Source organism: Nycticebus coucang, chromosome 19, assembly GCF_027406575.1.
Source record: "Nycticebus coucang isolate mNycCou1 chromosome 19, mNycCou1.pri, whole genome shotgun sequence".
Classification (NCBI taxonomy): Eukaryota; Metazoa; Chordata; class Mammalia; order Primates; family Lorisidae; genus Nycticebus; species Nycticebus coucang.
The window spans coordinates 3,816,503-3,843,217 of NC_069798.1; the positions used below are offsets into that span (position 1 = coordinate 3,816,503).

The window sequence follows — 26,715 nt, forward strand, 5'->3', positions numbered from 1 at the left end:
ATTTATTTTTAAGTAACATTTATTGTTGTTTTGTTATAGAAGTAAAACTTCATGTTAGAAAAGCAGGAAAAGGGTGATGGGTAAAGAAGTTGTTAAATACCACCTGTAAAATAATCCTACAACTGAAGTATTCTTTATAGCTCATTTCAAATTATTACTTTTCTCTGAGAGGCCAAAGTGGGTGGATGGCTTGAGCTCAGGAGTTTGAGACCCGCCTGAACAAGAGTGAGACCGCATCTCTAAAATACAGCTGGGTGTTGTGGTGGGTGCCTACAGTCCCAAACCATTAGGGAGGCTGAGGCAGGAGGATTGCTTGAGCCCAGGAGTTTGAGGTTGCTGTGAGCTATGCTACCACAACAGTCTACCCAGAGCAACAAAATGAGACTCTGTCTCAAAAAATAAAAATAAAAATTATCACTTTTGATTTTATTTAAATTTAACTAACTTAGAGATAATAAACAGAATTTCTAAACCTCAGGCTTGTCCTCCTGGCCTTTTAAAATGACCTAACACTGTCATTTCAGAAAACATGCTTTTACTCCATGAGGAGTCTAAAACCACAGCATATTTCAGCCTGCTTCATATTTAAGCCCATGATATGTTTATATAATTTATTTTCTCTGGCGGTTTTACTTTTTTCACTTGTTCCTCAGAATAAAATGTCTTGATCATATCATCAATAGCATGACAGTGAACTCCAAAATCGAATTCAGATAATATGTATATTAGAAGCTACTCTTTTCTTGATAACATTCTTCACAAAGTTCTCTGATTTTTTTTTTTTTTTTTTTGAGACAGAGCCTCAAGCTGTCACCTTGGGTAGAGTGCTGTGACATCACAGCTCACAGCAACCTCCAACTCCTGGGCTCAAGTGATTCTCCTGCCTCCGCTTCCCAAGTAGCTGGGACCACAGGCGCTGCCACAACACCTGGCTATTTTTTGGTTGCAGCCATCATTGTTGTTTGGCGGGCTGGATTTGAACCCGCCAGCTCAGGTGGCTCAAGTGGCTGGCGCCTTAGCCACTTGAGCCACAGGTGCCGAGCCAAGTTCTCTGATTTTGTTATAGAATGTGCCAACTGGGCGGCCTGTGGCTCAGTCGGTAAGGCGCTGGCCCCATATACCGAGGGTGGCGGGTTCAAACCCGGCCCCGGCTGAACTGCAAACCAAAAAATAGCTGGGCATTGTGGTGGGCGCCTGTAGTCCCAGCTACTCGGGAGGCTGAGGCAAGAGAATCGCTTAAGCCCAGGAGTTGGAGGTTGCTGTGAGCTGTGTGATGCCATGGCACTCTACCGAGGTCCATAAAGTGAGACTCTGTCTCTACGAGACAAAAAAAAAAAAAAAAAAAAAAAAAGGTGCCAACTTTCACTGCTGTGATTCTAGAATTTTTCATCAATATTCTTAGTCTTTATGTCTTTTAGACTTGCATTTTGTGTCACTAAAAAGTAATATGTTTGAATAATGTTTTCCCATGGGAATAGAAAGTATGTCCAAAGATGGTTTTTTTTTTTATTTTGCATTTATTTCACCAAGGTTTTATTTTATTTTTATTTTTTTTTGAGACAAAGTCTCACTTTGTCACCCTCCATAGAGTGCTGTCGTGTCATCACTCACAGCAACCTCAAACAGTTGGGCTCAAGTGATCCTCTTGCCTCAGCCTCCCTAGTAGCTGGGATCACAGGCACCTGCCACAATACCCAGCTGGGTTTTTTTGTTTTTTTTTAGAAATAGTCTCACTCTTGCTCAGGCTAGTTCTGAACTCCTAAACTCAGGCAATCCACCCGCCTCAGCCTCCCACAGTGCGAGGATTACAGGCCTGAGCCACCATGCCTAGCCCAAAGATGTTTTCCTTTAGCCCTGATACCTGAAATGAATGGAATGGAATTCTAGGTTTAAAATAAATTCCCCTTTGATCACAACACTTAAAAGTCTTTCTTCAGTTAAGAGACATTTTCTTCAATTAAAAAAATATTTTCCTCTCAACATTTGCTCTTTTTGAAAGATGAATAATATATATGCTGGGTATTTTTAAAACTATTTTCCTCATATTTCCAATACCTCTGTTTGCCGTATATTTCATATGTTGCCCTCTCCTTAGGTGTCAAATCAGATCCTTAGCAATGTTTACCTCTTTGGTCTTTTATAGAATATTACTTTAGTAATCATACATTATCTTGAATCCCAAAAACTTTCTTGGTCTACTATTACTTTTTTAATGAAGCAGCTTTTTGTTGTTAATTGTTGATGGACCTATTGCTTTCTGGTAGCCTCCTTAGAGGCTAGTGAGAACTTACCCTTCTGCTTCCTATATTATTTAAATTCTCCAAGATCAAGTGTTGTTTGTTCACCTCAGGCCTTCTTACCTTTCACCCAGTTGATTTTCCTGCAATCTCTGGACTTCTTTTCATATCAATAAAAGGAATAATTTGTTTCCTCAGTGGCTTTGTGGAGAGTCTCCTCTGAGAGGCCAATTTATAGTGAGTGAACTATGGTTATCTCTACTCTGTCTTCAGCTGAGTCTGTCCCCTGAACAAACTGACTCTGTTCTCTGGGGCTTCATTGGGAGTAATATTCCCTAAACTGCAGCAGGCCTCTCTGGTCTCCTACTGAGTGGTCCCTTTGTTATGCAACAGTTCACTAACCAAAACTAATATATTTAAAGATTATGTAAATGTTACCTAGCCAAACAAGTAGCCATTAGAGAAATATATCCGCATTTTAGGAAACAACTTTTTACAGATTTTATAGCCCGAAATTCGGAGAAATGTAGCTTAGAGATAGGAAAAATTAGGTAATTTTTAAAAGTCTTTTCTAAATTCCCACCTCTAAATCTCAAGTCTCCAAAGTTAAGGTTAGATGTTTTAATTCTACTTTATAGGAGAAGAATAGTCATACATTTATTTGGAAAAAGTATGCTAGATGAGAACTTATTTTCACTGGTATTCCTATCAATACACAGTATATTGGTTAAGAGAATTACACTTAAGAGTTTAGGGATGAGGTAGGAAAGGAAGAAAATATAATTGAAAGCTGAAAATACTACTTTGTCTCAAAGCAAAATCTATGTAAGAAATAAAATCAGGTAGCACAGCACTGTATCTACTCCCTCAATTAGTCATCATACAATGCCTTTCTACTAAATTATCAGTAACACAGAAATTGATTCTATGAAGAATAATCAAGATTTTTTTCTTCTGAAAACAGGATTTATATCACTACAAAAATTTTGAGGTCACTAAAGGAAACTGACAAAATCACCCAGTCTCAGCTATTTCATCATGAATATATGCATTACATGGAGGTCCTTTTTACCATGACTACATAAAACATTTTTCTACAGACAGGATGATATTGCTAAAGCTGAACTCATTTAAATGTATGCATACATAATTAATATTTTAAGTCAAAGGTCTTTTTTTAGTGTTCTGCCCAAATGTACCCTTAATAGAGAATGTTAGTTTTAAATATTCAGCAATATCTCACTACTATAATTATGTGACAGACTCACTTTAAGTTGATAGGCACTTGTAAAAATTTAGTTTTTAAGAAAAATCATCAAGCTAACTAACATTTTAAACTAAAAATCTACTATTTTTGGTATTTGCCATAAATAACTTTACCTGTTGGGGGCAAATACACTTGAATTTTTGACTACTGTGAACTTCAAAGATGGGAATTTAACAGGCTATCGTTTTACATACCATACACTAATTTAAAGGCATATTAATTGTAGCCATCCAGAGAATACTGTAGCTGCAGCCAACTTCCCATTTATTTTTCTGATATTTGAGCAAGTCGAAGATATTTTGACTTTTTTATAGACACTGGTAAAGAGTTAATTTTTACAGTGCTAGTAATTCAGTTATTCATAATTTCTTTCCTTTACTTAAAATTTGACATTTTTCTTTAAAAAAAAATTCTACCTGAAATCAGCAATTCTTAGGTTTTGCAACTACCCCGTTTCCCCGAAAATAAGACAGGGTCTTATTTTAAGGTGTGCTCCCAAAGATGCGCTAGGTCTTATTTTCAGGGGATGTCTTATCTTTCTTGTAAGGTCTTATTTTCGGAGGATGTCTTATTTTCGGGAAACGGGGTAGAACTAGGCTTATACAATTAATCCTCATTAGAACACATGATAAAATCTGTATTTTTTTAAAGTATTGATTTTCAATAAAAGGAACTGTTTTGTTTGCTGAAGATACAGGTAGAAGAAATCGGTGATACACTACATATTTTAAAAAATTAAAATTAAAATTCAGAGCTGTGCGTGTAATGTACACCACATATGTTACAAAGCAAAGAGAAAAGGTAGAGCATGCAAAACACTATAATAAAATTTCTTCAATAATTGGTTATAAAGTAAAAGAATACCTCATGGCCTATCCTATGCTCAGCCATCTGCACACAAGATACCCAGTGCCTATTTCATATCTTCTAAGCACTGACACAAAGATATGTGAAAAAGGCACTGAACACCAGCACCAGAATCATGCTTACTGCTACTCAACGACTTCAAAAATAGAAAGAAAGCTGTTAACTCTACTAATTAAATAAAATAAGGTTCTTGGTTTATATAAATGAATTGTGATTTTCTACACTAGGCCTTCACCCGTATTATCTAACAAATACACTTTATTAAGACATGCCATTTTGAAAGAAAGAAGAAAAAACATTATTTACATTTTAACTTTACAAGTTAAGGAAAAATCTTTTGTAAACTCCTTTAGTCTATATAAAATGCTTTACCACGTCTAAATTTCTAATGTTCAAATTTGTTGATAAATATTTAGATACTCTAAAAACACTCTATATTAACTTCTTCCTGTTGTCATTAAACTTCTAAAGTTAAAAAGTCTGCTTTGTTTAAAACTTCCTAAGGTGATGCTTCTTCCTACAATGATTAATCGATTAACATGGTTTAATCGATCGGATAAAAAAATTTGGCATATTTTTACTTAAATAACTTTGAATAACTTTGGGGAATCTCTTGAGTTATTATATTAACTGTCATAACTCCAGATAAGTATGTACCAATAATTGTATTTTCATAGTTCCTAAAATATGAAACTGGGGAAGTTTCACAACTTACGACAATATACTTATATATATTTGCTATTTTAACTCTTAGAAAATAAGGCTTCAAAGTACTGGTCATTTTGTGTATTTAACAACACAGAAATGCACTACATGAACATCAGTGGGTAACAATAAATCACTGTATTTTTAAAACGTCACCTAATCTTACAATAGACTCTAAAAGTAGCTTGTCTTTTTACTACAATATGATGGAGCATTTTCTCAGTTAACTTGAAGTATACAAGTGAAGAAAGTTTATAGTAGCTGTTTAATAAATAAAGCCAGATTACTGGCAAACTAAGGCAAGAAAAGGTGAATAGCTCTTTTAACAATGGCGTTTTATTTTATTTTATTTTGAGTTTTTGGCAGGGGCTGGGTTTGAACCCGCCACCTCCGGCATATGGGGCCAGTGCCCTACTCCTTTGAGCCACAGGCACCGCCCAGTGACTGGCATTTTAAATCTTGTCCACTGGGAACTTTATTTAAGTAATAAAAATCAGTGTCTGGCAAAGGTAACAAAATCTCTGCTTTAGCAATTAACCAGTGTCAGTAAAGTAAGAGGGGGCACTATCTAACACAGAGTTACCTACTTCTCCATTACCATAATTATGGTTTACAAGAAAGATGTAGCTCTCTGAATATGACTGAGTTCTCAGCATGGTACCAAGAACCCGTTATTTGCAGCAAGCACTTTTATTAGATAGAACTTCTGTACAGTAACGTAATGTAGAACTAGATTGTGGGAAAAAGGCAGAAGTTAAGGGGAAAAAGACTAAAGAGTTATGCAAATTTAAAAGTGCCACACATTTATATACAAATAAGCTATATTAACCAGGGTATGTATTCCTGCAACAGTATCATAAATGTCTGATATGCACAACATAAAACTGCTACTCCAAGTGTGGTCCATGAAGTAGGACTGGTCTGAAAATTGTCCATTACTGACTGGTAATAAAATCAGGAGCTTGTACCAAAAGTGGAAATCAATTATGGCCCCAAGCACACTGTTTATATCAGCTGATATTTACCCATACTATTTCATCCTCTTTGATGAAAGAAAGCAGCGCATTGATTTGATTTACATTCTAACACAAATTCCTCATCTGAAGGACTGTTAACAGTTTTTGGAACAGCTACTCTTAAGTGGCACTGGCATAAAGCACAATGCTTAATTGAACCACTTTTATCTACTCCAAGTTTATTAAGTTCTGAAATACATAGTTTTAGTTATCCTCTATCTTTACACTTAAAGTGCATCTGTCACATGGATGACATGCTGTATCAGATTAATAACAATGTTATCAGACTTCACAAACAGAAGCATCTATGGGCAGTTAATTCTTCATTAAATATTATATTCTCAATTTAGACTGGATGAAGCTGGTAAAGCTAAGTCTAACAAGGACCTCATGTAAATTAAGTAGTAAATTTTGGGTATTTTCATCAGTCTTTTTCAGTAACTTCAAAATCTTTGTATGATACTTACTGACGATTTTTGCATCATTTCTTGAGGAACTTGGATCAAGCAATAATTCAGGCACATTCACCATGTGGAAAATAAATATTCTGAAAAATCAATACATAGCTGATGAAGACATGGCACAATCAAGATTAGTGAAAATCAAGAAGGTTTTAGATGTGTTCTGTTCCACTTAAACTTTTAAGTTCAAATAAGATAGCATTCTTCTTTTGTGGGAAAATTTGTTACAACAAATGGAAAGTTAGGAAGTTTATAACAAAAGATGCTTTTTGCAGCTATAATTTTCTCAAGGGACCAAAATTAAGACTTTGTAGCCATAATAAATAAAATTAACATACCATATAAAAAACTTTCTACTTTTCCACACCCGTAGCTCAGTGGGTAGGGCAACAAGCACATATACCCAGGCCAGGACAGCTAAACAACGACAACTGCAATAACAAAAAATAGCTGGGCGTTGTGGTTGTCGCCTGTAGTCCCAGCTACTTGGGAGGCTGAGGCAAGAGAATTACTTGAGCCCGAGAGTTTGAGGTTGCTATGAGCTGTGACACCACAGCACTCTACCCAGCAACTTAAGACTGTCTCAAAGACAAAACGAAACAAAACAAAAAAAACCTTTCTACTTTTGAAACTGTATTATCTTACTTTCTCATGGCAGGCAATGCAATTTCAGCTATTGTTATCTGTTTTTGTTTGTTTTCTCTTTTTTTCTATCCCTCTACTTTTGAAGAATAGCTATTATAATCTTAATTCTACACAGCACAAAGATGTGCAAAGGACTTTCAGCTAATGCAGGAACATTTTGAAAGTAGCCACCTGGGGATTAATGAATGATCATGTTAATACCAGCTGTCTTCCCAGTGCTTAAACAACATCTCACACAAGTATTCAAAAATAGTTAATGAATAGTTGAGTGGAAGAAAAAGGAAGAGTTTAGGATGACTCCCAGCTATATGACATACAGTACACAGATGTATCAAGTTACCATTAAGAAAAATAAGATGGGCAGTACCCATAGCTCAGTGGGTAGGACGCTGGCCACACACACCAAGACTGGCAGGTTCGAGCTTGGCCTGGGCCAGCTAAAACAACAATGACAACTGCAACCAAAAAAAAAAATAGCTGGACGTTGTGGTGGGTGCCTGTGGTCCCAGGTACCTAGGAAATTGAGGCAAGAGAACCACTTAAGCCCAAGAGTTTGAGGTTGCTATGAGCTGTGAGACCACTCTCTACCCAGAACGAAAACTTGAGACTGTCTCAAAACAAACAAACAAAACAAAGGAAAAATAAGATGACAAATGTAAATGGGGGGAAGTTCCATTTGGGCATGATTTTTTTGAGATTTCTGTGAGGAAATCTAAGTGGTAATAATATCCACAGGGTAGTCAAATATATAAGTTCGAAACTTAAGAGAAAGGTCTGAGATATTTTTCAAAGTCTTCATCATATGAATGGTAGTTAAAAGTATGAGTGGCATTTATTTGGGAGAATATGTAGCACAAGAAGAAGGTTAATAGAGTAAAATCTTTGGGAAAACTAATACAAGGGTATATGGGAAGGAAATGAAGAAAATATGAAGAGTCCATAAGGAAATGGAGAATGAACAGTCTGGGAAGCTGAATGAAAGCCAAAGAGAATTATGTCCCAGAAACAAAGGCAAGATAATTTGAGGAGGAACATGGTCATTATCAAATTCTATACAGAGTTTCAAAGGACAAGGACTAAAATACAGTTAAAAGATCTGGCAGTGAGTTCATGTGTGATCTTAATAAAAAGAGATTTCATGGAAGAGAGTCCGTCAACATACCTTAAGAAGCTTTGTTGTAAACAGGACTAAATAAACAAGAATGCAGGGCAAGAGAAGATTCTGATGAGTCTTATGTATTCATGTGTACAACAATATTAATACATAATTGTGTCCAGCTCTTATTCAGCCTCCTTTCCTTCCACCCCTATCAGCACCTCCCCTGCTACCAGCCCCTAAACTCATGCCTCATTAGGAGTCTGCTATACATTCTTCCAGATACTGCTCCATGCTTATAAAATTTTAAACAAATATATATATACAAATATACATGTAGGTTTTAAAAACACTGCTCATTTTATGACAATGAGATAGAAATATTCATTTTGATTTTTCTAACTCAACAGTGTCTTATCAAATTTTCTTCAAGTAACTGCAAATCCAAGCACTCTTTTTCATGGCTATGTAATAGTCCACAGTGTGGTTATATATGCCTTGATTTATTCAACCAATCCCCTACTAATGGTTTTGTGGTGGTTTGTTTTTTGCCTGTGAAGAGTGAGAAGATATTCCCAGAAGTGAGAATGAGTATTTTTAACAATGTTTATGACGGCAAAGTTTGCACTTAACACAAAAATAGAGTATTATAGAGACATTCTGTCTCAGCTCCAATAAGCATCAAACTTTGACCAAATTACTTCTCCATTCACCCATTCCTGTATCATTCTGAAGACCTCATTCATACCCTATCATTTCATCCATAAATATTTCAGGACGTATCTTTAAAATGAATAAAGGCTCTTATTTTGTTTGCCAGACTAGTTTATGAAAAGATGGTTAACAATTTTATTTACCACCCTTTTAAACTCTTCCCATTTTAAGTTGTTGGTTTATTGTTTCATTATTTCCTCTCTAAAAGTGTAAGAAACATACACACCAGGATAAATACCACCTTGGTTAGGTACAATATTTTTAAGTTCTTTTCTCGTAGCAGTCTGTTCTTTCACTATTACGAATTAGAAATACAGTGCCTATCTGGCAGTATTTCTTTGTAGGTAACCTATTCCTATTTCTATGTATATTCAGTGCCGAGGAATTTAATCAATATATGCCTTTGTATGGGGTTTGTATGTCTGTTTTTTTTTTTTCTTTTTTTTGTGTATGTCTGTTTTTAACCAATCCACCTGGAGCTCAGTGAGTTTCACATAGATTCAGGGTTTTGTCAGCTCAGAAAAGTTTTCTTCTATTCTTTATATAATTGTTGCTTATTCTCTATTTCTTTCTCTCCCTTTAAAATTCCTATAGAAATCTATTATTCACGTTAGCTCTACTAGGTCTGCTGGATCTATTCCCTAAACTTTTTGTATTTTCTTTCATGACGCTCTTTGTAGTTTTTGCTCTATGTTGTAAAGATTTTCCAGGCTAATAACTAAAGTCTCCAGTCTAAACATTTAAGTCTCAAAGTGACTATTCATTCCTCACTTCATCTACTGAGTTATTTGGTTGTATAATCAAGTTTTTTAATCTCCAGAAAGTCTTTTTGAGCTGTACTTAAATTTTCTTAAATGCCCATTTTTTTTGTTGTTATTGAAGTTGTATTGAAATTGTATTTCCTCTAATAGTTTTATGTAGCTGCATTAACATTCTGTTTGTCCAAACTGATCATTCTCTCACATTCTAGGTAACTTTGGAGGGTTGTTAGCTCATTGCAACCTAGTGCAGAAGTAGCCCAAATAGCAGCTCCCCTGCAAGGCGTGGACAGCAAAGTGCTTTCACCGCTGTGGCTGCAAATAAGCAGCTGAGGCGACAGGAAGCAGCTCCTCATTCTCTAGTTCCAGGTCTCACACTTTCCCAGTCCTAACGATGAACTGAGCTTATAGACTCAGCTATTCCTTGGATTTATGGGTGAATAAAGAGGCCCGGCATAATCCCCAAATGCCAGTCTCAACTCAGTAGTTGAGACCATTTGATGAACAATGTTTACATATGAAACATTTAAGGAGTTTACATTTTTACTACCAAGTGAAAATAGACATTAAAAGTAAATTTGCCACCTTCACAATTTGCCTAGTTTTAGCTCCGTTCATTAACATTTACTTCCTTCAAATATTAATGGCAACCCATTACCAATAATGTATTTTCTCTATTCCTTCCCCACTTGCACTCTAGTCTTCCTATTCTTACTCCCACTTCGGTTGGATGATAGTTTAGTGGAAACCCTGACTATTAACTATCCCTTCTCAAAATCATGGAATATATCACAGGCTTTCCCCTTAACATATAATCTTAAGAATTTCTTAGTACTTAAAAAAAGTTTACCAATATCCTGAATCTTTTATGTGCCATACCCCGAGTTTTGAGAATAAATCACCTATTAAATACATGTTTAATTTTTTAGTCTTTCTCATTTTTTAAAAGTTTGAAATGACTTATAAAATCATTTTTATTTTTTGCTACAGGTTTTCTTCCTTTTTGTTTCCCACACAATGTATCTGTCAAAGAATCAAAGCTGTTTGGGTTTCCCACAATCTAAATTTTGCTCACTGAATATTCTTGGTGTAGTTCAAGACTTTGCTCCTCTGACCTTGGCATTTCCTACAACCTGGCAGCTGGATCCTGAGGACTGACAAGACAAAGGTTTGACTCCTTTGACAAGGCCATAGTCTAGAGTATACTAAGTTATTTCATCAGGGGGCATGTAATGTTTTCTTTCTCTCTATTTAGTATTAGCAACTATCGATGTTCAATGTTTAGATATATTAACTAATTAGGGATTACAAAAAGGTCATATTTTAACTTTTTAAACTTTTTTTAGCTGGATTACACCTCTCCTTACTTATTATAAGATAAACCACTGGTGCAGAGTTCATATCAGAAAGGTAAGATAAATGATTGTTTTCTTCATGTGATTTTTTTTTTTTTTTTAAGAAACAATTCTCATTATGTTTCCCAGGCTGGCCTCACACTCCCAGACTCAAGGGATCTTCCTGCCTCAGCCTCTCGAATAGCTGAAACTACCGCACATCCCATTGTGCCTAACCATCTGCCTAATTTTTAAGATAATGAACTGGTTATCATGCTTGGATAATGATAAATTAATTGTAAAAATTATCATTATAAGCTGATGAATTCAAACATTTTTGAGGGGTTTTAAACCATGGTAATTTATATCTTATTAAAGCCTACACTGTCCCATCTTTGACAAAGATAAAACAGCTTCGAATTGTATCCTAAGGCCTTTTGACTAGAATTCATATTAGAGGCAAGAGGCGGAGAGAAAATAACTACTGGTTCAGTGTGTGTCCCTCAGATCATATCACTTCGAGTGCCTCAGCCTGGAAAAGCTAACCATGAAATTGGTAACACACTATTGGAAATGAAATCAGACACCCCAGATGTCAACATATATTATACCTTGGATGGCAGTAAACCTGAATCTCTAAAGAAAATTGGTTATGGTGAAAATAATACATTCAAGTATATAAAACCTATTACTCTACCTGATGGAAAAATATAAGTTAAAGCTATTGTGGTCTCTAAGTAAGTTAAGAGCATGGTGATTAAATTGACTTATAATAATAAAAAAAAAAGAATTCATATTAGTCTTTGATAGCTTCACTGAAATCTGGAATGATAAAATATTCCAAGCTCATTTTATATATTTCCTGCCCCAGACTTGGAATCATCACCTTCTAAGAAGCCATAGTTTTAGTAGAAAACATTGTAAGATCATTATCTCTCTGGGTGCAATAGCTCACAACTACTGTTTTGGAAGACCAAGGCAAGAGGATTACTTGAGGCCAGCAGTTTGAGATCAGCCTATATAACATAGCAAGACCTCGTTTTTACAAAAAATTAAAAACAAAAAAGCAAGGAGGTTAAACGTTAACAATACGGAAATCTGGGTAAAGGATACATAGAGGTTAGTATTATTTATTTTTCTAACTTTTTGTGTGTTTGAAATTAACTTCTGATGAGATAAATATATATAAATACATAAAATTTTCTTGCTCTGTTTACTGAAAATATCTAAAAGCAATGACTTAAGACTACTGTCTTAAGTAGTAAGTAGACAGTAATAGTAATAACCATTACTAGTTTGCAGGTTATGATTTTTCTTTTTTGGGAGACAAGACCTTGCTCTGTTGCTCAAGCTCAAGTACAGTGCATGACAATAGTTCACAGCAGCCGCTAACTCCTGAGCTCAAGCAATCCTCCCATCTCAGCCTCTGGAGTAGCTGGGACCACAGGCTACTGATGCACAAAAAGTAAGAAAAATAAACAATATTAACATCTATATATCTGCTATCCAGAGTTGCTCATTGCTAATGTTTAACCTCCTTGTTTTATAATAAGCTTTCTCCCTATAGATAATACACATGTGTATATATACATTTTTTCCTGAAATATACGAGGATAAATTACATGTAGTACGGTCCTACAACCTGAAGTATACTTCAGCATTGTCTAATAAGTATTTCCTAAGACACAAGGATACACTCTTCTGTTACCATCGTACAACTGTCAATTTCATAAATTTACATTTACATTGAAATTTACATTAATCTACTGTGTATATTCCTTGTTAAATGATCTAATAATGGCCTTTATAATCATTTCTACCTTCCAGTACAGGATCCAGTCCAGAAGCAGGTACTACCTTTATTATCTCTTTAGATAGTTTTTTTTTTTTTTTTTTTGAGACAGAGTCTCACTCTATTGCCCTGGGTAGAGTGCTGTGGTGTCACAGCTCACAGCAACCTCCAACTCCTGGGCTTAGGCAATTCTCTTGCCTCAGCCTCCCGAGTAGCTGGGACCACAGGTGCTCGCCACAATGCCCGGTGCCCTACTCACTGAGCCACAGGTGCCACCCACTCTTTAGACAGTCTTAAACATTTCTACCAGCTTTACTTGTCTCTCAAGACATGACCGTTTCTTAATCTTTCATGACATCGGATTTAAAAAGAAAAATTTCTCATGATTATGTACTCTCAGCTGGAATAACACAAAGAGATGTCACATCCTTCTCAGGATCACACCTAGAGGCATACCATGAGCCTTTCTCCCTCCTTTGATAATGCTGATACTGACCAAACAGTCTAAGTGCCGCTACAATTATCTACTAGAGAAATACTGGTTATTCCCCTCACTTTTGATATGAGAAAGCCATATAAATATCTTGGCTTTATAACCAGTATTTCACACTGGTCATGGCAGGATTAGGATACATCATAATCATAGTAGGATGATTAGGATACATCATCATCAGGCCTGTTGTTTAGCAGGCCTGGGCTGGGTTTGAACCTGCCAGCCAAGGTATATGTGGCTGGCACCCTAACCACATCATCCTACTACGACTAGTGTAAAATATAATCAGTAGTAGGGGCTGAAATTGACTAGAAAGGGGCATGAAGGCACTCTCCGGAGTGATGGAGATATTCTGTATCTTGAAGAGGTTGGATTATACAGGTCTAGGCCTTTAATAAAACTTATAGAATGTCATATTTAAGAATTATGGGGGCTGGGCATGGTGGTTCATGCCTGTAATCCTAGCACTCTGGGAGGCCAAGGCAGGTGGAATGCTTGAGTTCACAGGTTCAAAACCAGCCTGAGCCAGAGCAAGATCCCATCTCTAAAAACAGCCGGGCATTATGGCCAGTGCCCATAGTCTAAGCTACTTGGGAGACTGAAGCAAGAGAATCGCTTGAGCCCAAGAGTTTGAGGTTGCTGTGAGCTATGATGCCACAGCACTCTACCAAGGGCAACATAGTAGAACTCTGTCTCAAAAAAAAAATTATAAATTTCAAAAATGCAAATACTACAAAAAAGAATTATAAATATTGAATTCTGATTAATAAAATGCATCCAAAAGTGTTTAGGGACATTTGTAACTTCTTATAAAATGCACCAAAAAATAAGATTCATGTAGATATGTAATAAAGGAAAAAGAGCAAAAAGTTAACAAATGTTAAATGTAGTTGATGGATACAAGGGTTCCGTGTATGTGTAATTCCTTGAACTTTGGCACATTTGAAAATGTTTTCATAAAAAATATGGAGATTTTAAAAACCAGGAGTATAAGTGGTTATGTTATGAAGAATACAAATAGTAAGTGGGTAATTATAATTTGGATAATTTTCCCATAATAGCCTCAATACTTGGATTCAAAAGGGCTGTATATACAAAAGAGGGTACATGGATGTTAAGGTGGAAAACTGTTAGATGGCTAAACGGTGGTTCTGGTGATGATGAAAATAAGGAAGTCAAAATATATACAAACTATTTTAAAAAATGTTATTCCCCAGTGTCCTGGAATGGACCTGTAGTATCAGCTACTTAGATGGCATTAGAGGCAGAAAGATCCTTCCGGCCCAAGAGTTGGAGGACAGCCTGGGCAACTTAGTGAGACCCCATCTCAAAAACACTCCACAATGACAAATAACCATTTTGTAAGTGAAGAGGGGAAAAAACATTATTTCTAAATTAATATGTATGTAATTTCAAATGTGTATATTTAAACTAATACTTTGAATAGAGATCTGTTTTATCTATATCCCTATATAATTTTTTTTTTTTTTTTTTTTTTGTTGAGACAGGATCCCACCCTATGCCCCTGAGCAGAGTGCAGTGGGTGTGGTAGCTCACCACAACCTCAGACTCGGGCTGCGGGCACCCCGCTGCCTCAGCCTCCGGAAGCTGCTGAGATTACAGGCGCCCAGCTGGGTTTTTCCATTTTTTTCATGAGTTGGGGTCTCACTGTCGCTCAGGCAAGTGCCGAACTCCTGAGCTCAAGCGATTCTCCCTCCTCAGCCTCCCACAGTGCTGGGATTACAGGCGTGAGCCATCGCGCCCGGCTATATTCCTATATAATTTATTCAACTAGGTCACAAAACATTTCTTATTTTTAAATTCTTACTGGGGATATGTAGATTACCTTATATTTTGGTATATATAGTACACAGAAGGTACCATACCATTAGAAAAATTTATAAACACAATGGCTATACAACATAGATATGCCTTTTTATTTTTCTGAGACACAGTCTCACTCAGTTGCCCAGGCTGGAGTGCTATGGTGTCAGCCTAGCTCATAGCAACTTCAAACTAATAGGTGTAAGTGATCCTCTTGCCTCAACCTCCTGAGTAGCTGAGACCATAGGTAAACACCACAATGCCTAATTTTTTTTTTTTTTTTTTTTTTGAGACAGAGTCTCACTATGTCACCCTCAGGTAGAGTACCGTGGTGTCACAGTTCACAGCAACCTCAAACTCCTGGGCTTACATTATTCTCTTGCCTCAGCCTCCCAAAAAGCTGGGACTACAGGCGCCTGACACAATGCCTGGCTATCTTTTTGTTGCAGTTATTGTTGTTGTTTAGCAGGTCTGGGCCAGATTTGAATCCACCAGCCAAGGTATATGTGGCTGGCACCCTAACCACTGACCTATGGGCGCCAAGCCGTAGTTTCTATTTTTAGTAGAGATGATACTCTTGTTCGGGATGGTCTTGAACCGCTGAGCTCAAGGCATCTTCCCATTTCAGCCTCCCAGAATGGTAGGATTACAGGCATGAACCACTATACCTGGCCCATACATATGCTTTTAAAATTATTTCTCCAAAAAAAAAAAAAAAAAAAAAAAAAAAAATTACTTCTCTGCCCATTTGGGCATTTAGGTTATTCTAATTTTTTTGCATTAATAAGCACTATTATGTTAACCGATCTGTTGATACATACACACACACATATACAAAAACATTTACATATGTGTGTGTATGTAGTTAGTACTTCTGGTTATGTCTTTATGAATTTTTCACACTAACAAACTGTTTTCAGAAAGCACTTTCAACAACTGGATATGATGCCAGCTTCATTGCAAACTCACTGACATCTGAATACTATTTAAAAAATACTTTTACCAATTTGAAAGCACTGTTTTCATTGAGCATTGCTGTATGTTAGGTGTGGTATTAAAATGGAAACTGTTCTATAGTTTTCTATTTGTGGCCCTCCTTTCTCAGAGTTCAGTATCAGGGTTTTTCTAGCCTAAATAACTCTAGACAAGTCAGAAGAGCATAGCAACTTGACTATCTTTGCTCCCGTGTCTTCTAAATTTTTCCCTTTTCTGTCTCCTTCTGTCTGCTTTTTCTTTGTGTACCACTTAAGTTTTTCTTTCTTTCAAGACAGGGTCTCACTCTGTCACCCAGAAGAAGTTCAGTGGCATAATCACAGTTCACTGCAACTCCAAATTCCTGGGCTTAAGTGATCCTCCTGCCTCAACATACTGAGGAGCTGTATACCCTATTTGGCTAACTTTTTTATTTTTTCTGGAGACATGGGTCTTGCTATGTTGCCCAGACTGGTCTTGATCTCTTGGCCTCAAGTGATCCTTCTGCGTCGGCCTCCCACCTTAAGTCTTCTTTCTGCGTCAGATTCCCAAAGTGGGAATGGGATTACAGCATGAGCCGTCTTAATTTTTTTTGTAAGATCTACATACAGTATTCTGCTGAAGTCTGAAGAAATCTTTTACATTTTGTGGCTTTATCAATTTTCTTACTCTGTAATGATGTTTGTGAATTTGTATTCTTTTTTCCTTGATCAGATATGCTAGCCATCTGTCTATTCAATCTTGTCAGACAAGCAATTCGAGCTTTCATTCTGCTGTTTTGTTTAGAAATGTAAGAAAAAAATTTTTCTAAATCATTAAAGTTTACTCTTTATTAGCATCTTGCTTTTCTCTTTTTTTCTTTTCTTGCTTCTTCCTCCTGATTTTCTCAGTACATTTTCATTCCTACTTAATTAATTTATGACAACTATGTACTTTTACTGAATATGGCAAAACTCTGGCTTCATACCCTAAGTACTAATGGTTATGCTGATAACGTCCGCAATTTTGAGACTTTCTGTTTTGTTTAATAAGGAATCGTATATGCTGGAAAATCCATTAAAAGTTTTCAATTAGTATTGGGTTTGTCAATTTTGCCTTACATTTCTAACAAATTTTGCTCTACATGTTTTGACAGTGTTATCTGATGTTAAATAAGACAATACAATTTTATCCTTATTTTGTATTATATCACCTTTATTATCATAAAATCATCCTCTTTTTGCCATGGAATATTTTTTGGATTTAATTTTTTGTCTAATATTAACAAAATGGGTGCCTTTTTCTTTCTGAAAGCATTTTTTAATTGGTATTTTTTCAACTATCACAGAAAAATCATTACCATATAACCTTCCCAATTTGAATGATGATTTTACTATACTTGTCACCTCTCTTCAAATGTTGTTAGTGTCATTTAGTATTTAAATTCCAGATTATTACTTTTTTCACTTTTCCCTTTTAATGTAACATCTAATATTTATAGTCAATTTGACAATATTTACCAGTTATTTAGACATCTCTCTTGCAGTTAGTGATCACTGCCAGAACTTTTATTCCATGGCTTCTTTATTCATGTTTAATAATTTAGCATCATTTCTTAATCAGTTAAAGTACATTAACAAACATTTTGTTCAATAAGGCTGTTTTTTATTCAGGAGGTGTGTTCTTTACATGCAAAGTACCTATAGGAATTTTTAAGATTTTGTGAGGACATGGCTATTTATAAGATTGATAAAATTCTTTTTCATTGATTTTTTGCCTAAAATATGGTTAAGTACTCCAATCTGTATAAATAAGACTTTCTTTAACACAAGGAAGTTTTTTCTGTTGTATTTTTAATTGTTTATGTTTCTTTAAATCCAAATACACTGAAAGCTTTCTAAAATATTCTTTTAGATTTTTCTTTTTTAAAAAATTGTCCCCGTCCTACAACAATGACTAGAATTCAACCATCTAAATCACAAAAGTAAAATTGCAAAGGTGACTCACGAATACCAAGAAAAGTTATAAAGGGTTTGGTAAGTAGCTCCATAAAGAGGTCAGAGTAGCAGCTATGACAGTGATGCACGGAGAAAGGCTCTACAGTAGGCTTGAATGTAGTAATAGCTCAGAAATATATAGGGAAAAATACAGGAAGAAGACAGACATGGCAACTCCACTCACACAGGTTATGTGTAGCAAATAAATACACATAACTTCATCATTCTTGGCTATGAGGTTAAGTATTATCCTAGAAGCAGCATTATTCTAACGTACACACACATTTCATGTATCCTAAACCAATCTGAAATAATCTATCAATTACTATGTCAAACAGCTGAATGTTGATTATCTGAAACAAACCTGTGTAACTTTCATCATCATCAGACAAAGGCACCTCTCTTTTTAGAAGCAACTCCAACTCTTCTGTTTCTGCTACATCCACTGGACGCTCCCCATGTTTATTAGCTTGAAATGGATTTCCACCGTGACGGAGTAATAGTTTCACTATCTGAAACATTAAACAGTAGGAACATTTAGTTTCTTCATAGATTGTATCATTTTGACCATTCTCTTAATAAAATTCCTAATACCCTCCTACCTCTCAACTACTCTGTGCCCATTCCTTGTAGTGTCTAGTCTAAATTATTACTATTCTTTTCAAATTCCCTTTTCAATGACATCACGTACCCTAATCTGATAATCTTATCAACTACAAAGAATTTCTTTCTTAAAATTTAAACTGGGCTGGCCAGGTGTGGTGGCTCATACCTGGTAATTCTAGCACTCTTGGAGGCCGAGGAGGGTGGACTGCTTGAACTCAGGAGTTGGAGACCAGCCTAAGCAAGATCAAGACTCTGGCTCTACTAAAAGTAGAGAAAATGAGCCAGGAGGATTGGTTGGGCCCAGGAGTTTGAGGTTCCTCTAAGCTACGATAATGCTTATGGCACTTTACCTAGGGTGAGAGTTAATACTCTATCTTAAAAAATAAATAAATAAAAATTTACACCAGGCTATTTTAGCAGTTAATCTCATTGTTTCTCTTCTTCTTTCATCAAAAAATCAACAATTATTTACTGAGTATCTATTAGTAAGTACTGTTACAAGTTCTTCTGATTCAGAAGAACAACAGCAGCATGAACAACAGCAAAAAGCTCTCTGGGCTGTTGAAATGTATACTCTCAAAAGATTATCAAAGGAAGTACTTCTCTTCTACTTAAGGATAATATCACTACTAATGCTCTTAATTTTACTCTTTCCCATCCCTCAGAATTTTAACTATCTTTAACTTGTATGAATTTACTTTGAACTAATGAAGCTTAGTGCCAGGCAAGGCTGCTCGCGTCTGTAATCCCAGCACTTTGGAAGCTTGAGGTGGATGGATTGTTGAGGCCAGAAGTCTGAGATCAGCCTAGGCAACACAGTGAAACCCTATCTCTCACAAAAAAAAAAAAAAAAAAAAAAAAAAAAAAAATTAATGAAAACGTAAACTCCAAGGCCCTTTACTTTCACTGGCCCTAAATAGGTCTCTATCTAATTTTGTATCCAAGATGTCAAAATTTTTCTTAAAGAGGCCATCTTTCCTTCTCCAAATTATTTAATTTTTAATTTGTTTTTGTTTTTAGAGATGGAGTTACGCTCTATTGCCCAGGCTAAAATACAGTGGCATCATTATAGCTCACTGCAACCTTGAACTCCTGGGCTCAACTGATACTCTAACCTAAGCCTCCTGAGTAGCTGGGACTACTGGTGTGCACCACCATGCCAGAATGATTTTTAAAACTTTATGGAGAGATGGGGGTCTATGTTGCCCAGGCTGGTCTTGAACTCCTGGTCTCAAGTGATCCTCCTGCCTTGAACTCCCAAAGTACTGCAATTACAGGGGTAAACCATTACTCAGCCTCCCCACCAAATAATACACACTTCTCACTCTACATAATCAGGATCTACCTAGTCACCGTTTTTGTTTTTTTTTTCAATCTTCTTCCTTTCTACATTTTTTAACCTATTTTTAATTTTACTTTTTTTTTTTTTTTACCTATTTTTGATTCTATAAAGAAGCCATTCTTTCTGGTTCATGTCTCTTTTTTTCTTAAAACAAATAATAGTGATAGAGAAATAAAACATAGGTAAAACAAGAAAATCTGTTCAAACTTACAGCCCCCCTCTGCTAGCTTAATTTTCTTTTCTTTGCAGTCAACCTCCTGAAAAGATGTTTGTCCTTGCAGCTGTGATTTTCTATCGACACTTCACTCTTCTACCTCCAACTCTGCTACCAACAATCCTAGGAAATGGTTCTAAGAGCTATACATATCTAACTCAATGATGGTTTCCCTATAGCACTGTTCTTATTTTCTCACACCGAAGTATACAGCATCTCTTTGGAGCAAACACTCTGTCTGAATTGACAATTATGCAACCCATTCATTCATTTTTGTTCTCTTGCTTATGCTCTCAGCTCTCTTCAACTCCAAATCCAAACAAATGCTCATTAGATATAAGCAATTGATTATATGTGTATTTTAATAAAAAAGCCTAAAGCCAATAAGACACAGAGTTCATTAAACTTGCACCCTGACCTTTTATCTGTTTCCATTCTCAATGACTAGCATCAAAATTGGCCTTGTCACTAAAGCCAAAAAGCTGGGAGTCATCACCAATTCTTCCTTTTCACTCATACTCTACATCAAAGAGGTGGCCAAGCATCACTGATTCTGCCTTCCAACCATCTATTCTTGTTTTTGATCTTTAGTCTATTTCCATTGATACTGACGTGTTCTATCAAACAAATTCATATTACAACTCATTTCCTTCCTTATTCTATACAGTAACATTCACATGGCATCCAGTTTTTATTCATCTGCACATTCCTCACACATAATTCTGGTGTTTTCTGGTACTTAGAAAATACATTTGTTATCATGTCTTTTAAAATAATGTTTAAATGAGTAACATGAAATAGATGAATATTAATTGCATTGGCCATTAAGGGTTAAATGCATTTAAAAAACACAATGCTATAAGTCAGGAATTTCTAACAAATCAAAGTATTTAAGAGTGAAGATTCACGATGAATAATAAAGATTTTTTTCTAGACCACCATTATAGAAAAGTTCAAAATGTAAGAATGTGTAAAGCAAACAAATTACTGTATTTTGGATGTATAATGTGCTCCTACATATATATCATGTACCTAACTTTTTGGCCCAAACTTTCAGGAAAAAAATTATTAGTTTTGATTTTTTTTTTTGAGACAGAGTCTCACTATGTCACTGTCAGTGGACTGTCATGGCATCACAGCTCACAGCAACCTCAAACTCTTGGGGTTAAGCGATTCTCTTGCCATAACCTCCCCAGTAGCTGGGACCCAGGCCGCCACAACACCAGGCTATTTTTTGTTGCAGTTGTCATTGTTGATTTTAGCTGGCCCTGGATGGATTTGAACCCGTGAGCCTCGGTGTATGTGGCTGACCTACCCACTGAGCTATGAGTGCTGCCGAGTTTTAATTTTTTAAAGGATGGTGGAAATAACCATGCAGTGTCACCTCATTCTCTCGTGAGAGGTGCAAGGCATTTATCAGTGGAGATGGCTACCGCAGAGAAGCCAGGAGTGAGTCCAGGTGCAGGTGAGAGTGGTCCAGATGACTTGAATACCCAACCTTCCCAACTTCCCCCTCCCGGCCACCCTCATCTCCACATCCTCTCATTTCCTACTCTCACCCATATGTACCACTGGGAACACGGCCACAGCCTCTCTGCTGAGAACCTTGGCCAGCTTATTTCCTGGGAAGCTGGTGTGAGGGACCCAGGACTGAGGGGGCTGCTGAGAAGAGATCCTTGCCCTTTCTGGGCTGCCTCATCTCTTGTACAGCTGGCCCCATTCTGAGGTCCTGGGGACACTGTGCTAAGGAGGAAGCCTTCCCTGATGATATCCCAGAGATGCCCTCTGCATTCACATTTTGCTTAGTGACTAGACCATGACCTCCTAGAGACATCCAGACCTTGAGTATTCAATAGCATCAGAATGACATTAGCCTTTCTCACAGCTGCAGATGCTTCCAACCTACCCTTCTAATCTGCAGCTGTGGTGCCTGCCTGTTAGGGAGCTGGGGAGGGGAGTATCCTACAGTGGGCATGATTACTGTATTCTGGAGTTATTTCACATATGGATATTGTTATTGCTTTCTAGAGTTACACTTTTAACACATAAGCATAAATAAAAGAATTATAGTCTGGGGATCCTGAGCTCATGGACTATTTTAAAAAGATATGGAATTAGTACTACCCACGTATTTCTCAAAAATGTAGGTAGAAGTAAACATTATGCACTGTAATGGTACCCATGATCTTAACAGTATTTTATTCCCTTGTCTATTAATTTTTGTCAAATTAGATTAAGCTTACAACTTTAAAAGAGGAACTAGCTTTCCAAGTCTGCAGATGAAAAACAACTGTCCCACATTCCAGTCATCAGCCAGGGAAGGAAAGGTATAATTATTGGGCTGTGTAAGCTTTGGAAGGGAATATGAGGGCTGCAAAAACGATCCAATCCCCAATTTTCAGACCTATTTAATTTTTTTGAGACAGGGTCTTGCTCTGTCGCCCACTCTGGAGTGCAATGCTGAGATCATAGCTCACTGTAGCCTCCAATTCTTAGGCTAAAGGGATCCTCCTACTGCAGCCTCCTGAGTAGCTGGGATTACAGGCATGTGCCACCACTATTGACTTTTAAAAATTTTTTTGTAGAGATGGGATTTCACTATGTTGTTCAGGCTAGTCTTGAATCTTGAACTCTTGGTCTCAAATGATCCTCCAGACTTGGCGTACCAAAATCCTGGGATCACAGGTGTGCGTCACTACACAGCCTCCAGTCCTATTTTAACAAGTACTTCCAGAAGTATTAATAACTAGTGCCATCAATTCCTGAACTTTTGAGCTTTTCTAGAATTTTGTTTCTTCTAAATCAGAGGTAGGCAAATTATGGCCTATGGGCCCAATGTGGTCTGCCAACTAAGAAAAGTTTCTACATTTTAAAAAGACTGTCAAAGCAGAAGGAAGAGAGAACAGACAGGAAGAAGAAAAAGAAGGGAGGCAAAGGTGGAGGTGGCAGCACCTCCTGAAAAGACTAAAATATTTACTATTTGGGCCTTGATGGAAAAAGTATGGTAAACCCTGCTCTACGTCAGTAATTGCTCATTCCTTTAAATTCCACCTCTAAAATACAGGTTTTCTGTTTCTTGTCCTGGTGAGTCTATGTCCTTTAAAATTTCCCCTTACTGTCATTTTAGGGGGTTGAGAAGTAGCCACTGCAAAAATCTTTTAAGTCATTATAAATAATACTATACTGAACATCTTTGTGAGTTCAACTTTTAAATTTTGGGGCTTATTCCATTAGCCTTAGAATGAGAAAACAAAATGAAGGATCTTGATATTGCTAATAGCTTTCTACACTCATCAGGAAGTCATCAATTAATGTTACATGCCTATGAAAAGTCAAGTACAGTTGATTCAAACATGTTAGCAAAAAATATATACCATTTTACACATTATTTACACATACAAACAATTATTCTAAAAAAGATTTAAGGCAACTTAAATGCTTAAAATTTAACAGGCAATAAATTAAAGCTAGGTAAAATAATAAGACAAAAAGATATCTAAAATAGAATTAGGAATAAGGCTAGTATAAACATGTGTATGATGAATTACTACTATGCATGTGGAAATGGTGGATCAAAAATTAGGTTCTTAATGAGCTATGTTGATCCCTTCTTATTGTATAAACAATTTAGAGCTGATAAATTTGTTATCTTTCTGCTTCTTCTATCTGAGAAACACTTTACGGATAAAGTTGTCATGATTATTACTAAGAGAAAAAATCCTGGCAGATGCTCTTACGTGGGTCATTACAGAAGTTTTGAGATAAAATAAAAATTAAGAAATGTAAAATTCACATGGACACAAACAAATTAAGCTCTGCCAGCAGTATCAGTTATCCAAGCAAGTTGAAACTTACACAGATGAATCAGAAAGGATGCTGTCAACAGTGCTCCTTGGAAGTGAATTAAGGACCACAAAACAGTCTGTCTCGAAACTTTTCTAGTGACCCATGTAATAGATACAACAGACATACGTGTACAGAAATGAGTTTTTGGTAGCTCTCATTTCCCTCCTCTGTAGGCACATGTAAAAGAACAAGGAGAAAATAGCTCTCAAAGCTCGTGAACTGTGACTCCTACTATCCTAGGCATGCTAGTAGGAGGAAAAGGAAAGGCCCCTTGAAAACAGCGTGCCAGTCTCCCTCTGGAAAGAGATTGGAAATAGTCTGGAGTCCTTATAAAGGCATGAGCTCAAAGGTCAGCTTCTGGAAATATTTTGCTATTATGTGCATATTTAGAAACTTGTACTCATAGAAACCATATCTTAGTCACAAGCATAATTCTTAAACATTATACTGAAAAATCGGGAAACCTTTATATATCATACTTACAGGAAAATGACTCATCTTTGGTAAATAATCAATAATGTTAAAAGGGGGGGGGCAAAAGGTATATTATTTAAAATATCATAGCCAGAAAATATATCAGTTTCTGATAAACTAAGGCAAACCGGCAATGTACTCTGTATGCTGTCAGGCCTTATGGATTAAGTTTTAACATTCATCTCAGTCATCCATTCATCCATCCACCTATGTATCTTTCCATCTACTAACACATATAGTAATGCTAAATTTATTGAGCATTTCTTATGTGACAAGCAGTTCCAGAGTCAATAACACAGTACAACACAAAACGCCCATATGCCTGGTTTTTGCAGTCTAGTGCAGGAAACATGGCTCTAGGCAAGAGCATCAGTAGACAATGACAGGGCATCTGCTATCATGTAGGCTTGTATAAATTGCCCAGGAAGCCTAAAGGACAGTCCAATAGTAAGCAAGGACCAACTTCAGAAAATTAATAGCTACAGATTACATTTTTCTTCCCTCAAAATAAAAACATTTTTATTGACAAACATGGAAAAATAAAGCATTATCTAAATTTCAGTTCAAAAATATTTTGGTATATTTGAAATGCAGCAATAGAAAGGCAGCTTTTTGATCTTTTACCTTTGACACTGCTGTAACATTTTAGATTTCAACATGTGCTTATGTGTCTTTTTTTTCCTTTAAAATATCCCCTTTTGACAGGTATTATTTATTATCTAATTTAAAGATGAGGAAATGGAGATTCAGAGAAGATCACACCCTAGTAAACAGGCCAGGTCGGAACTGAACTTCTATTTTCACTCCAAATTCCATTTTTGCCTCAATTAAAGTAAAATGCCTTTTAAAAGAGAGGCAGCATGACATTAAAATTTGTATTTTATGTAAAGTACACTTTAACCAGTATCTCTGATAGTGGAATGTCTTGAAATGAAAATTTTGCCAAAATATTTAATCAATTAGCAAATTAAGTAGATTATTTTATGAAAAGGATAAATCTGACTATGAATTATAAGAAAGTAGAAGAAAAAATATAGATGAGTTGATTAAGCAATGAATGAAATTATGACAAAGATCATATAACTAAAAAATGAACAAAATTACTATGGGTTGAATTTTTATTTTAAAAATGTGAATTACTGTTTTTTTCTATCATACTTACATCTCTGTGCCCACTACTGGCAGAATCATGGAGTGGAGTGTCATCATCTAACCCCTGTGTGTTAACATCTGCTCCAGCAGCTATAAGTATCTTAGCAACATCGTAATATCCAACATTACAAGCTTCATGCAGTGGTGTCCAACCTGAAGTTAGAATATTAATTTGACATATGATTCACTTGCACTAATTCAAGCTACATGCTTTTCATATACAAACCTACGTGTGACACGTGAATTCTAAATTTCACATCATATAAAAGGAAAAATGAGTAAAGCAGCAGGCACTGAAAATAAGTTATCTAAGAAAAACATTAACTTTCCTGAAGGATTGTTCAAGATAGTATTATAGTTGACCCTTGAAAAACATGAGGGTTAGGGGCACCAACCCTCACGCAGTTGAAAATCCACATGTAACTTTGACTCCCCCAAAGCTTTACTAATAGCCAAATGCTGACTAGAAGCTTAACCAGTAACAGTTGATTAACACGTATCTTGTATTTCATATGTATTATATATTGTATTCTTACAATAAAGATAAATAATGTTATCAAGAAAATCATAAGAAACTGAAAGTATGTTTACTATTCATTAAGTGGAAATGGATCATCACACAGACCTTCATCCCTGACATTTTCACAGTAGGATGAGGAGAGAAGAGGGGCTGGTCTTGCTGTCTCAGGGGTAGCAGAGGTGAAAGAGGTGGAGTTAGAAGAAAAGGTGGGTGAGACAGGCACAGTTGGCGTAACTTTACAAAAATATATGGTAATTTGACTTTTTTGCTTCTCCAATCTCTAAAAATGTTTGTGTTTCTATATGATACCAACCCTCCTTCCACCATTTACCTTAGTCCAGTGCCTGTATAATAGGAAGGTCCATGTCATTAAAAAAAAAAAAAAAAAAGTCAAAAAAAATTTG

General features: G+C 36.1%; 1 protein-coding gene across 9 annotated transcripts in view; it reads right to left on the reverse strand.

Annotated features, from left to right (window-relative positions):
• Nucleotides 1–26,715, reverse strand: part of ANKRD12 (ankyrin repeat domain 12) — a 125,158-nt gene that overhangs the window by 35,996 nt on the left and 62,447 nt on the right. For 8 of the 9 annotated variants that reach the window (XM_053572036.1, XM_053572034.1, XM_053572033.1 and 5 more), the window contains 2 exons: nucleotides 25,802–25,944; nucleotides 18,522–18,669 (listed from right to left, as the gene is read on the reverse strand). In XM_053572036.1, the coding sequence (XP_053428011.1) occupies nucleotides 18,522–18,669; nucleotides 25,802–25,944 (291 nt within the window). Of the gene's footprint in view, nucleotides 1–6,559; nucleotides 6,640–18,521; nucleotides 18,670–25,801; nucleotides 25,945–26,715 lie in introns of those variants that run through there. The other variant, XM_053572039.1, reaches the window with a different exon arrangement.